The sequence below is a fragment of the Oreochromis niloticus genome, linkage group LG23 (assembly GCF_001858045.2).
Source record: "Oreochromis niloticus isolate F11D_XX linkage group LG23, O_niloticus_UMD_NMBU, whole genome shotgun sequence".
In the NCBI taxonomy this organism is placed as follows: domain Eukaryota; kingdom Metazoa; phylum Chordata; class Actinopteri; order Cichliformes; family Cichlidae; genus Oreochromis; species Oreochromis niloticus.
The window spans coordinates 7,372,004-7,386,387 of record NC_031986.2 but is presented as its reverse complement, the minus strand read 5'-3'; the positions used below and the strand labels follow the sequence as shown (position 1 = coordinate 7,386,387).

General features: G+C 39.6%; 1 protein-coding gene across 1 annotated transcript in view; it reads right to left on the bottom strand.

The window, feature by feature from the left end:
• cfap221 (cilia and flagella associated protein 221) overlaps positions 1–14,384 on the bottom strand; it is a 34,353-nt gene that overhangs the window by 2,163 nt on the left and 17,806 nt on the right. Inside the window, exons 9-22 of the mRNA XM_025903241.1 lie at positions 12,905–13,034; positions 12,360–12,480; positions 12,111–12,222; positions 11,939–12,026; positions 9,057–9,146; positions 8,132–8,227; positions 5,898–5,985; positions 5,568–5,659; positions 5,079–5,159; positions 3,803–3,910; positions 3,544–3,714; positions 3,382–3,467; positions 3,230–3,308; positions 2,321–2,421 (exon numbers count right to left, since the gene is read on the bottom strand). Coding sequence (XP_025759026.1) covers positions 2,321–2,421; positions 3,230–3,308; positions 3,382–3,467; positions 3,544–3,714; positions 3,803–3,910; positions 5,079–5,159; positions 5,568–5,659; positions 5,898–5,985; positions 8,132–8,227; positions 9,057–9,146; positions 11,939–12,026; positions 12,111–12,222; positions 12,360–12,480; positions 12,905–13,034 — 1,443 coding nt within the window. The remainder of the gene's footprint in view (positions 1–2,320; positions 2,422–3,229; positions 3,309–3,381; positions 3,468–3,543; positions 3,715–3,802; positions 3,911–5,078; positions 5,160–5,567; positions 5,660–5,897; positions 5,986–8,131; positions 8,228–9,056; positions 9,147–11,938; positions 12,027–12,110; positions 12,223–12,359; positions 12,481–12,904; positions 13,035–14,384) is intronic.

Genomic DNA, 14,384 nt, shown 5'->3' with positions numbered 1-14,384 from the left:
GTTCAAACATGTTTGATAAAGGTGCTCCTTAGTGAAAGTTGAAACCACTTAGGGGCAAAAACAAGAACACTGATAAGCCAAATGTTAGTGACCACAGAATAACCAGGGATTCCTTAAAAATATTAATACTTTGTAATGATGGGGCAAAGGATGTACAAATAAAGACATTGTGACCTGGCCTGGGTTGCATTTATGTTCTTGTGAAATAAGATTTTGGTTAAAGATTAGCAAGCTAAGGCTAGTTAGATAGCCTTTTTAGCTAGATGTAAAATGTGTTACATCTAGTACTAAATGCATATAAATATATGATTAGTACTACGTATTTATACCCAGTAGTTGTGGACTGTATCTGCATTTATTGTGTTCCTATTACTGTTCATGTTACATATATTAACATTAACCAGCGTAGGATAATTAGCTAACTGTAATGTGTGCTAACCTGGCACTTACTCTGTGTAAATACTTAATACTACAGTTTGTAAGAGGTAGTTACTCTCATGCATTATTGGTTTTGGTTCTTAAAAAGCTCTGTACCCACACCACTGTCCTTTTGATAATTTAAAATCATGTTACAACTCATGGCTCTGTCAACTTTGCTCTCACCAGTTATTGTGGCCACTCACAAGCTACCTGCAGACTCTGTGGCTGTAGCCAGTGATAGGAAAGACTGACAGGAATGCTGAGGGAAAGCGTTCTGTTACACGAATAAAGAATTATATATCTACACTTATCAGGTAGGTCAGTACTGACAAGCATAAAGCGAATATTTTCCCTTGGCTCTGATTGCACAGCACAGGGCAGGTGAGGAAAAAAGGGAAGCAGGCAGAAAGGTAAAAAGAGAGAGTTGCAGCAGAGATTCAAACCCACACATTCCCAAATGCACCACGTGAACTGTGGTTGCCCAGATTATGCAGGCATCTTGTCAAATAAAGACTTGAGACGACTTCGGATCTCTTGAGGAGTGTTACTTCATTAGCTCTCCAATGTTCACTTTGGTACTTAAATTGGTTTTAAACAAGAAACTCTATCATGCTAGACAAATTACAATGCACATGGCGGTATAGGCTTTAGAAAGGTCAGACACACAAAGTGTTTTGCACACCTGATTGGTATCAGTTATGACAGGGCGCAGACAGAAGCACATATAGAACAGGACAGCCCAATGCTGTGTTCACTAATACACTACATGAAAAATATCATCATTTATTCACTGCCCATTTAGACTGAGGATTGAATAAATCATTATTTTGCAGCGTGAGGGAAGCCTCCATACTGTATGACCTAGATTCCACGCGCACACAGACATACATAGCAAAGGAAAAAACATTTAGAATGAGAAGAAGCTTTCTATCTTTACAGATAGACACTCTGTTTTTACTTATTTTGAGGTAAAATCTATAGATAATTGCAGCTGTAAAAACCCCTAACTCTGGCTATTTACACTAGAGCTAAGTGAAAAGGAAGATTTGAGTGGGGCTTTTCTCCCCACCAGCTTTTAGAACCTCTGATTTAATCAAAACACTATTCTCAACTATCTGGTTAAATGGACAGTTTTAAAATAACAGCACTTTGCTTTACAAAGCTGGAAATAGCGCCCAGCATTTTAACTCCAAAATCAGAAGTGCTTCAAGTCCTACATACTGTACAACCATCTTCTCCAACTCTTTCCGTGTAAAAGGAACTCTGCTAGCTAGATTACAAGTGAAGAGTTTGACATCCTGCATCCTGGCAGGAGCTGGAAGCTGTGTGGATGTGACATGACATATTTATTTTGGAAGATAGTGAGAAGTCGTGTTTCTGGAATACTGAGATGATAGAGTGAATCCCAAACTGCAGAGAGAGGATAATATCCGAGAAGGTAACTATTAACTACCAATATGAGCCTGTGGCTTATGTAACTTGTCTTTTTTTATATATTGATGTAGTTTGTGAAAACACTGTCTTTCAAGTGCTCTGGCAGCCAGAGGGTCAAAAGTTCAAATTCTTTCACATAGGAAATGGACAAGAGCCACTTTCTCCTCTGTAAACAAGTACCATAAACAAACTTATGAACCGACACTGTTCTAGTTGGACACTCTTATTGAGAACATGAGAACCTTCTCTTTAACTTTTGGGTATCTGCTCTTGGTATGAAGTCATTTTTTGCCGCCTAGTTTAGCAGATAAGAAGAAAAATGTGACCCGACACGTCTCATAAACAGTGATGTAGTGGAAAAGTCCAGCTGCAGGTTTTGATTCACTTGTGTCAGCAGCCAGATTGAACTCTTCTCAACACACAGCTCACGTTGCAAAGCAAAGAGGACAAAATATTTCTGACCAACCTGCGCGGAGCACAGTCACTGGTGAGAGTGGGCTGGTTTGAAAGACTTTTCAAGGTGATAGAATCCAAATTTTTCCACTTCATAACCCCAGGGATCACTTCCTGTTATAAATCAGGAAAAAAAGAAACATTTCGGTCAGGACCACTATAGTCAGAAGATGATTGATTTTCCCATTTGCGGTCATTTATTTTTGGTGGCATGGCTCTGTGCGGGACCTCTCCGCCCTTCAGTGTGCATATGTGTAAAGCCAGAGGTGGAGAGAGCAGGAGCCAGGCCCAGTACACAGCAGATCAGGCATCAATGACAGCAGATATGATATTGATTAGGTCAGATCTAGCGTGACATTAGGAGCTGCGATGTAGATGGGTTGCAAAGTGGCTTGCAGATTTACAGCAACTGTTGCTCATGGCTACAGCAGCTTAAACAGTGTTGCCTACGTAAAATCCTCCACTGGGATGAGTAGAAGGGTAAGAGCTGAGCCATCGGCTGATGTGATCTGGTATTGAAATCAGCTGATTTGGTGGGATCACACTGAGCTACACTGGACATGTCAATTTTCAGACAGAAAACGGGAGCCATTTTTGATAGATCTACAAGTGAAAAGCACTTTCTATGTTTTGTGGGATGGCTGTGGCTCAGTAGGTAAAGCAGTGCATCTACTAATTGGAAGGTTGGTGGTTTGATCCCTAGCTGCTCCATTCTGCATGCAAACATATCTTTGGGCAAGATACTTTTCTACTTAGACATAGAAAATAGTGGTTTGTGAAAGAGGCATGGCGTATAAAGCTCTATATGTAAGAACAAGTTTATTTAACACGCTTTACCAAAAATCTCCGAAGACATGTTCTATATTGGACACAAAAATTATCTGAAAGAAACTCACAAACTGCACAGTGAGGGGGAAATTACCTTGCATTTGAGAAACTTCTTCTGAGTGTGTGGCACTTGGGTCCTTATGCCACACAATGTGCTCTCAGGGACCGTATACCTGAAAGCAGAATGAGCTGTTTGACGTTTCATAGAAATAAATGGATCATAGAGGTGAGAATAACTCTTGTTACCTGGGCAGAGGGCAGAAATGAAACTCCAAATCACTCTCCAAATATTTAGGGGGTGTTTTAAAGGTCTGAAGTCCTGGAGCTGGGTTCTGAAACATAATAATAATAACAATCATCATAAATGGAAAAGCGCCTCTATTTTGCACCTGATTAATACTGCCTTACAAAGATTCTCAGTGGGTTTGCAGGAAAAGGGCTGAGCAGATTTTCAGGGGCGCAGAAAGAGAGACTGGAATCATCCTTTGTTTCTGCATCTTTGTCTTGTTCATCATGCTGCTCTCCTGCTGTGGTGTCCTCTGTCATGGGAAAATGAGCTCTGTTGGGTACCAGCTTGTCCTAAAACAAGGAGAAATTTTTAAGCAGATAAGTGGACAAATACATAGCTGATATATAATAAATAAACATGTGTGTGGTGCTTAGTTACCGGAACTCCAGTACGCAGTGGCCTGGCCAAAGTCATGGGAATATAACAGTTAAATGCCTCCCAAGCTGACACAGCCTGGTAGCTCATAAGCTTATAGTGCAGAGGGACCTGCATAATATCAACAGATAGCATGGTTACAACATAACATCAACAAGGACGAGGAGTCCCTATGACCCCATTATTACCACCACAATCCATGTAGAGGCACTGTCTCTCTATAGACATCTTAGTTAATGAAGCATTTTGTCAATGAACTCTAATCTCAGCGGTTATTGAGACAAAATAGTTGTAAAATTTGTTCCAAAATATGGTTTCCACTGGAAATTATACTTCTACCACTATCTTGGTCGATGCTTTTATTATTTTAATTTTATGACGCTACAGTGGTTGTTAATCCACTCTAGCTTCAAAAGTCAAACACTCAAAGGATGAGATTTTTTATAAGGTAAGCAGAATATGACCCAGATTACATAAAATGTAGTTTTTTACACTGTCACATTTTGTGTTAACAGTACTCGTCACCTGTGTCAGAGGAAGTGCATTATTTTGAAGCACGGTACAAGCTACTCCAGGTGAGTATTATATTACGTATTTTACTAAGTGGTCTTGATCAATAGTTCTTTGGTCTTTTTGAAGATCTTTCAGAATTTTTCTTTGGAAACTGGCTGCTTTTTCACTTGTTTTCAGTCCAGTCCCTGTACCGGACCATTTTCAGAGCAATGTTTTTGGTTTGCTTGTTAACACTTGAAGAAATTTCCTTAGAAAGGTCAGACTTTGCTGAAGAATACAGGTGTTAATATTACATGTATTTACATTTTAATTTATGTTTGCATGTTTCAATAAATTGTTGCACTTATTTCCCATTTTCCTTTATATGTCCACTTCACTAAAAAATAGTACAACAACAATAAAAATAATTATAGGTCAAAATCTTATATTCGTAATTCTAGGAGTATTCAGAAAAATATATCCTAGTTTAAAAAGTAAAGCACTGTTTTACAGGCAAATGCTCTCATATATGACAGTATTAATAGTAATTTGACACTTTGTGCGTGGCATTTGGCATGACTGACGGTGGTGAAGGTGAAAATAAGGTGTCTGAGCCCTCCACGGGGTCACCAAACACATTTGTTCAAAAGCTAGAAAGGTGAGAAAGAGCTCCAGTTTAATCTATATATACAGTCTATGCCGTTTATGGTTATATTACCACTTATCAATGCCGCTGCTGGGTAAAATTTGTTGATCTGAAAGTGCTGTGTATGATGTAAATAACTACCTGTAGCTTGAAGAAAGGAATGTGCGATGTCACAGTCACATCAATAGTATCCACAGGTAGTTCAGACAAATTAATGTTAGCCTAGAAATATGAAGGAGACAAAATGGCATTATTTGTTCCAGTGAACACAGAGGCTACCCCATCTCTCTCTCTCTCTCTCTGCGGGGCATGTAGGAAATGAAAGATTTAATCAAAGTACGGGAAAGTGAGCTTCCTCATTGATTTCCACGGTTTGATCAAGGACGTCTTTCACAGGAAATAATGGATTAAAATTGTTTCGAGTGCAGGACACTAGCTAGCACCCGCTCGTCAGTGGTTTCTTGTCTTCTGGGTGTCATCTCCCAGTTAGGTTGAAAGGTAAACTGATTTGAAATAAATTACCACGCACTTTTTGCTAGTGATTACATAATTTACACAACAATGGACAAGAACAGTTCAAAATCTGTGTTAAGTCTTTATTTTCCACTGCCAGTTGTGCATGGTACTCACCAGGGGGTCATCTTCATTAGAGAAAAAGGGGGATGAAGATGGAAAGACTTTGTCTGCAAACACTTTTAGGTCGCATGTCTTCTCTTTATCAGCTAAAGCAAACGTGAGGAGGTGACATGTAAAAAAAGAATAAATAAAAGTTAATTTCTACAGACTTGTTGCAATTTTCAGTGTTCACATTCAAAACTCTGTTCCAGACACTTGCATATGTGTTATGAGCCTCATAATCATTTCATTTTTTCCTCAAGGAATAAATTCAATAAAGCGTGCCTTACTGCCATCGGATAATGAGATTATTTCTGAATGAGGAGATCATAGGATAATGAAAACCTTTCTGTGCCAAGGGCAGGTTCTTCATACTGTCTGCCAGTTTCTTCAAAGAAGCCAGTCTCCGGTTCATGCGACGTCGGATCACGACCTGGAAGGGAGAGACGAGGGTGGTGCAGGGTGCTACTGCTTTGCTAAAGCTCCTCACTCACACTTGTGATTTCAGGAGATGTGCCAGACAGAGATTTCAGGTTCACTCCAATTCTAATTATTTTTTGACATTTAAGCCCTTTGGTTTTTCTATTATTCACTAATCAGCCCTGGAGGGGGAGCAGTGGGAAGAGGACAAAGGAGGAGCAGTGGGTACATTGGAGGAGATAATTATTTGATTACCTGCTAAATTTGTAAGTATCCACACTTTCAACAAGTGAACCTGATTTTGGTAGTTTGATTTTAATGGACAGAATATCAACAAAAAATCCAGAAAAAACACATTAAAAGTCATAAATTGAATGAAATGTCGATGAGTGAAATAAGTATTTGAGCCCTTACAGTCGTGGCCAAAAGTTTTCAGAATGACACAAACATTGGTTTTGAGAAAGTTTCCTGCCTCAGTTTTTATGATGGCAATTTGCATATACTCCAGAATGTCATGAAGAGTGATCAGATGAATTGCAAAGTCCTTCCTTGCCATGAAAAGGAACTTAATCCCAAAAACCCATTTCCACTTCATCGCTGCCATAAAAGGACCTGCTGAGATCATTTCAGTAATCTTCTTGTTAACACAGGTGAAAATGTTGACGAGCACAAGCTGGAGATCATTATGTCGTGGTGATTGAGTTAGAATAGCAGACTGGAATCGTTAAAATGAGGGTGATGCTTGAAATCATTGTTCTTCCTGTTAACCATGGTTACCTGCAAGAAAACACGTGCAGCCATCATTGCGCTGCATAAAAAGGGCTTCACAGGCAAGGATGTTGTTGCTACTAAGATTGCAGCTACATCAACCATTTATCAGATCATGAAGATAGAGGTTCAACTGCAGTGAAGAAGGCATCAGGGCGCTCAAGAGAGTCCAGAAAGGGCCAGAACGGTCTCCTAAAGATGATTCAGCTGTGGGATCGACGCTTGCTCAGGAATGGCAGCAGGCAGGTTTGAGTGCATCTGCAAACACAGTGAGGTGAAGACTTTTGGAAGATGACCTGGGTTCAAGAAGGGCAGCAAAGAAGCCACTTCTTTCCCCAAAAAATATTAGGGACAGACTGATATACTGCAAAAGGTACAGCGAGTGGACTGCTGAGGACCGGGGTAAAGTCATTTTCTCTGATGAAGCCCCTTTCCGATTGTTTGGGGCATTTGGAAAAAGGATTGTACGGAGAAGAAAAGGTGAGCGCCACCATCAGTCCTGTCTCATGCCAACAGTAAAGCATCCTGAGACCATTCATGTGGGGTGCTGCTGCTCATCCAAAAGAGTGGACTCAATCACAATTTTGCCAAAGAACACAGCCATGAATAAAGAATGGTACCAAAACATCCTCCAACAGCAGCTTCTTTCAACCATCCAAGAACATTTTGTTGAAGAACAGCATGATGGAGCACCGTGCCATAAGGTCAAAGTGATGACTTGGGGAACAAAACATTGAAATCTTGGGTCCAGGGCCAGGAAACTCCCCAGGCCTTAATCAGATTAAGAACTTGTGGTCAATCCTCAAGAGGCAGGTGGACAAACAAAAACCCACTAATTGTGACAAACTCCAAGCATTGACTATGAAAGAATAAGTTGCCATCAGTCAGGATTTGGCCCAGAAACTGAACGATGGCCCTTGGATTGTTCTTCCAGCATGACGACCTAAAGCATACCACCAAGTCAGCATAGCAGTAGCTAAAGAAGAACATTAAGGTCATAGAGTGGACAAGCCAGTCTCACACTAACCTTCCAAAATTCATAAATTATACAAGAGCATATAGTACACAGAGTAGAACAGCGTATCAAATGTAGGTATCCCCATAGAGACGCACTTTGTGTCTTTTGTTATTGTTTTGATTGAGAGTTCTCTCGGCCAGAATTCAATACTACATTTCTTTACTTTTACTGTAACACACCTCACACAGGAAAACCGACTATACTGTAAAGAAGCTACATTTGAGCTACACCTAGCTAAACAAAAGGGACAGGCGCTGGTGTAACAGCCCTCCCCTGAGGGATGTGTATGTGAACGATGCATTGAGCAAATGCTCATGGATGTGTGTACTTGCTCATGTACCTCAGAGACTTTGCAGTATATGGATGACTGTACCTTTCGAGCTGCCTGCTGGAACAGTCTGAGGACTCTTCGTCTCAGCTCCCACTGAAAAGGGGTGTAAAACTGGAAAGCCGGGGCTCCCTCAGGGGCCTGGAACAGGTTAGAAACACATTCATTGTTAAATTTCACTTGCTCGTGTTCGACAGTTAACTGCACATTTAGTGTACATGAAAAAAGCATAAAGTTAAATTTTATTAGGCCTCTGCTAGGAGTATTTAAATGACAAAAGACAGTGGAATACTAATAAGTCAATATTAGATTGGATTAAACTGGAAATGAGCTATGAGCAACTGATTTTTTTTTTTTCTTTTGTTCGTGAAACTGCTCTTGTACAAAGAATAAAAGATGTTCTGGTACTTGGTAGAAGCATATCCACACATTCACCAAGACAGAATATACTTAGTATTAATTAAAGATCGTCATGCAGCAGTTTTTCAATTCAGCGACTTAAGCTTCAGATTTTGCTGTGGAGGCACATTGTGCTGCCTGAGACTTTACTGAGTTGTGTTGAAAAAGTTCCAGAAGTTCACCCACATAAGGTAGAGCAGGTCAGCTGCTAACCGGAAGGTTGGCGGTTCGATCCCAGGCTCCACCAGTCTGCATGCCAAATATCCTTGGGCAAGATACTAACCCCATGTTGCTCTACGATGCGTTCATCGGAGTGTGAATGTGTATGAATGCTAGACAGTAAGCACTAAACAGTTTAGAAAAAGTGCTTGTGTGAATGGAAGTGATTGGGTGAATGAATTAGTTGTGTAAAGCGCTTTGAGTGCTCAGAGTAGAAAAGCGCTATATAAGAACCAGTCCATTTACCATTTACCATAAGGAAAAACCATGCCTGATTGAAATCCGGCCCCTATTCCCATCAAGGTCAGCTCCTTGTGGGGATCTTAGCATGAAAACAAAGTTAACAACATACCCGTCCTACTTCACAAAGCACTCGTCTTGAGAACATTTTAGGCGGTCCAGCAGCAAAGGTTTCTTCTTGCCCTACAGCTCCCCTTTTCACCTATAAAACAGTCAATTAGTGTACAGTAAAAGATCGTATGAATCCATCCCCCTACCCAAAATATGAGATGCCATTTTAAATATAAATAAAATAGATAATGCAATCATTTGCAAATCATTCACAAATTCTTTTGTTTTCTTTTGTGTTCACAGCAGCACTTTAACTGGTTGGGAAAATAAAAGAAAAACAGGTCCAGTTTTGGAAACTTCCTTTGTGCTCTTTGGAGTATTTCATAAAACTCCAAATGTTTAGGGGAAGCTCTGGACAGCAATCGGGCCAATTTTGAACTCGGACGTGGAAAATTTGGTTTGGTTTCTCTGAAACAAGCAGGGGCTTAACTCACTACGACACGATGTGGATGGCAGCATAGGTTAATGCTGCATGTTCCTGTTAACCCAACTAACTTGGCGCATGTGAAAAACAAATTTCAAAAGAACTGCAATTTGGTTGTGTCCATCCTAAAGGTGGACACGAGGTGGGAAGTCCAGTTGGCAGAGTTTGAGTTTGTATTTGTGAACTGTGTTCACTGTCAGTGCTCTTCAGAGGTGCTCCTCTTCAGATTCATGTCTATTTATAATGCTGCCTCAAAGCCTGTAGGTTAAAGCCATTTAATACTGGTTGTCAGCCTTAATGATATTATGTAGCGTAGATGACAAAATAAAACAAATAAAAAATCTATGCAATCTCAATGCAACTTTGCATTGAGAAAGTATTCCTAAACTGTTGCACTACTTAATCACACCCACTCTCTGTTACAGTGGTGAAAGAGTGAAAGATCCGGCCTCTCTGTGATGCTCAGTGAACTGCTGTGAATACTTTCTGTGAATAAGGCTTTAAATGATTTGCAATTTGACTGCAATAAAAAGGAACAAAAATATATTTTATCTATTTTTGGCAAACCCTTTAGAGCTGTGGCAGTGATAGCTGTTGCACGGTCACTGGAACACAAACATTCCAACATCTATATTCTCTATAATAAGGAAAACTTGGAACCTCTTTGGTTAAAGAGGAAAAGGAGGTTGATGGCTTAATTCTCAGAATCGTAAACTTAACTTTCTCAATCTGTAACCATCACAGCCTGGCTGAGGAAAAATAACGTTGCAAAAATTAATGTTGCAAAGCTATAAAACTACATAACTCTGTAGCAAATAGACAAACAGATTTTTTTGGCCTCCAGTCAAGACTCCACAGAGGGCCCACATTAGATGATGACAGCTGACAGTATAATAAAAACAACAGAGTTCCCATAAAATCACAAAGTGTGGTGATACAAGGCCGTAAAACAGAAAGAGTATGGCAGAGGACGCTTCTGCGTGTGTGTGTGTGTGTGTGTGTGTGTGTGTGTGTGTGTGTGTGTGTGTGTGTGTGTGTGTATTTGCGTTATAAAGTGTGCAGGTGGAAAGGAGATGGGGGAGGAAGTGTCTGTGAGAGATCTGATAACTATTCAAACAACCTTTCTGAGGACATGGAGAGACTCATATTTCAAAACTGACATTAGTTTGGCTGACTCTGCACTATTTCCATGGCGACTTAATAAAAATCAATCATACAGTCAAGAGGGTTTTTGTAAAGGGTCAAAACCCCACTGTGGATCCAATAATTCTACATCTGAATAAGGTAACCTTAATGGTATGAATATGGAACGCACTGATGAGCTATCAGCACATTTGAGTATGTCTCCAAGGTCTTACAAGAAAAGAGAAAAAATGTGTTCTATTAAAACCAATACCTTGACCAAGAGGAGAGGACTTGGTGAATCAAAATTACCCTGCAAGATAGTACTGATTTCCATCCGCCCAAGGTCCGTGTCCCCCTGTGTCCTGCATATTTTTTTTTTCAATATGTTATTATATTCACTATGTTTGGTCGGAATTACATGTACATGCTGGTGTGTTGAAAAGAGCTTGGCTTTATTATGGGGATATCTGAAAATCTACACACAAGGCACCACTATGTAGTTCACCGCTTACAGACTCCCATGAATTATGTACCGCTATCATCAAGCCCATGGGGCAAAGACTCCGGTAACTTCTACAATCCTGTGAGTTGGGCTCCCATCAGTTATTTCAGCAAGAAATATTTTTCATGCATTAAAACTCCATTTAATAGAAGGTCAAACTTTTATCAGTAAGAGCTGTAGATATAAAGAACTTTCCAGTTTACACGGTGTATATAAAGTTAAGAAATCAAAGATGGTCAGATAAGGAATGATTAAATACACTTTCTGAATTCTTTATAAAGTTTTTTTTTTAATCTTCCCTCTCCAATGCAGACACAGCAAACTGTCACCATCTCCAACACCTCTCAGAAAGCACAGGAAGAGAACTCAAACAACTCTGATTCTCTCAGGGCCTACACTTTTATATCTTCTTCTGTTCAACATTTTTCTGATTCACTTTTTGTTTATGGTTCGGTCAAGATGTCCATAATTCTCAGGAAACATTACGCAACAGCCTAATACAACACTCCTTGTTTACATTCCTCCCAAAAAAAAATTTCTCATGTCTAAGAATAACAAAGTATAGTAACCACGCATTGTTGTGGGGCCCCCAGATGTGCCAGTTTAGTCTAGCAAAGGGACATTTAAGTGTCAGACTTTGACCTCTAGTCCATCAACACAGTGTTGATGGGTTAACACCTGGTGCCGCTGTACCCTGATACCTTTTTTAGAACTTTTTAGAGGTTATTTCCACTGTGTTGGTGGAAAATGTGTATTAGCCAAGCCCTCTGGCTTCAATAAGTATCACTGAGCACAGTGTTTCTTTACATCCACACGAGCTGAAATAACTTACCATATATTCATGCAGAGCAATCTCTCTCTCCTCCACTATCTGCCTTGTTGCATGCTCTGACATGGGGTCCATACCCAGATGGACTTGCCTGAGTCAAAGGGGATGCATAAAGTAAAGATATGTATTAAACATTCAGTAACTTTGGCTGAGTTTTATATTTAATCAAACCTACCATTTGAGGTGATTTGTTTGCTCCTCCTTCATGTCTTGTTGAACCTTTTTCTTGAACAGGGCTTCTTTTATCTGCTTATTTTGCTGTGCTATCATGCTGCCAGAGGATATGGCTGAAGTGAAGGTTGCACCAACAGAAAAGAGAAATGCATGCATGTAATTCAACAAAAACTGAACAGAGGTGATTGATAAGGCAACAATGTTGACACGCATGTCAGCGTCAAGAGTAAAAACACTGGGTTGCATCTACCTTGCTTCAAGTCTTTAGAGCTGAGTTTATTAGAGTCTTTGATCAGCATCTTTGCCACCCCTGCAGGAGTACAGACATCTACTGGCAATTTAAACTTCACATTAGTTGGATCCCTGATTGCCTATTGGACAGGAAAAAGAGTAGCATTAGTTAAGAAAAGTCATAAAGTCAAGATGCCATCCCAGAAAATCAGCTGATCTTAATCCCATCTGATGCCCTTCTAAACATCCTATCTCTGCAAACCACTTTCCAACCCACCTCCATCCCTGTGTTTCCTTTTCAATCTGTGCCTGTCTTATCATATTTGCTCTTATCAATGCCTGGTGTGTCTATGCTAGGGTCTTGCTACTGTTTCCCCAGCAGAGTTCCCAAAAAAGTTTTACAGAAAATAACATTTTTATGTTAAAAAAAAAAACTGTTAAAACATTTCAGCATAATAGAGTATCAATTGCTTTTGAGTCAGGGAAGTCAACCTACTGAAATATAACTAAAAAGTATTATAAAAGTTTAGTGAGTTAATCAGTCAGACCATGGGTTGGCCATACCTTTGACTTGTCAGCCTCCTTATTTGCCCTGTATTTGGATTTACTTCGAGGAAGCACTAGGGTGGAAGGTGAAGCTCCTTTGTGTTTCACAGTCACTGCATTTTCATAACTGAACTTTTTTTCCAGTTCACTAACAGAAAGATGGAAGGAAAAAAAAAAGAAAAGGTGAAAAAATGTGCACATTAGTATACCAAAACTGACTGAATACTTGCTAATTAGCTCACTGCTAAAGTGAGCACAACTTACATTTTTGCAATAATCTCACACTAAAAGGTCGCCCCTAGTAAAAGAGAACGATTTAAAACTAAGCAGAAAACAAGTGAGCTGTACTTAACATAGTTAGCTAAAAGTAATGGTTGTATTGTTGAAATAATTATCAGAAACAGTGAAAAAACGAAGTAAAAGTGTCGTATCATTTTTAAAAAATAAATAACTAAACAAAAAACAGGGAAAAGTGTTGAAATAGTAACAAATCGGCTAAAACTGAAACTGTTTAAAACAGTGGATAAATGGTTAGCTAAAAGCAATCTATAAACTGCTAAAATGGCTAAATAGTGGACAGAAAAGCAAACTTTGCAAACCTAGCTCAAAGTAGTTGATGAAACATTGAAGTTGTTGGTTAGATCATTTGTAAACAGATGGGTTTCAATCAGAAGAAGCTAGCTGTCAAGGTTTCCCTTTACGAATGTTCCAGAAATAGTTCTTTCAGCAAAGTAGGAATGGCTCTAAACTAGGAGTATTTATAAAATGATATATGAACAGATAGAGAATACACGGTGTCGGGGTGGCTGGGAGTCGGGGCCTAATAATTACAATTACAAACAATTAATTAAAAATGGCTATTAATTTAGCAATGCAGTCCAAGACAGAGAACTAGCCAACTACAGCTTTAAATCACAGTTGACTTGACTCTGCAACCTTTGGCAAAAAGGAGTTAACAGGAGTTGAACATTCGGTCACAAAGAAGCACTAGATTTATTTAAGGATTTATTACCAAGCATCATATCAGACTGCATTAGACTGATGACGTTCTGCAACACAGAAGCAAAATCACTCAAGTCAGTTTGTATTATGAGCAGCCTCTATGTCAGAGAAGTCAGGCTGAGGACACAGTAACAAGCACATGTCAGACATTGGTTCAAGCTGGATAAACATTGGCTCTAGCATATATTCCTTAATCTTTCCATTGCATATCTATCATCTTTTATTTGGTTCCACAGTGAGGAACAACAAACAGAGGGAGAGTGTTTTATATGCTAAACATCTATTGGGAGCTGTATCCATCCTTATATCACTGCAGCAGCTACCAAGCTATTTTCATGAATTATTAACTTTTGGCCAAGATAACACCAGACAGTGCAGGGGATGGAGTCAGGAGCTACCACTGTGTGATGGATAGCACCCTCTTTCTCATGGGAACCAAATTAATATCAGCTGAAAAACCTCTGATCTGCACATGTGCCCATTTTCTCTGAACCCA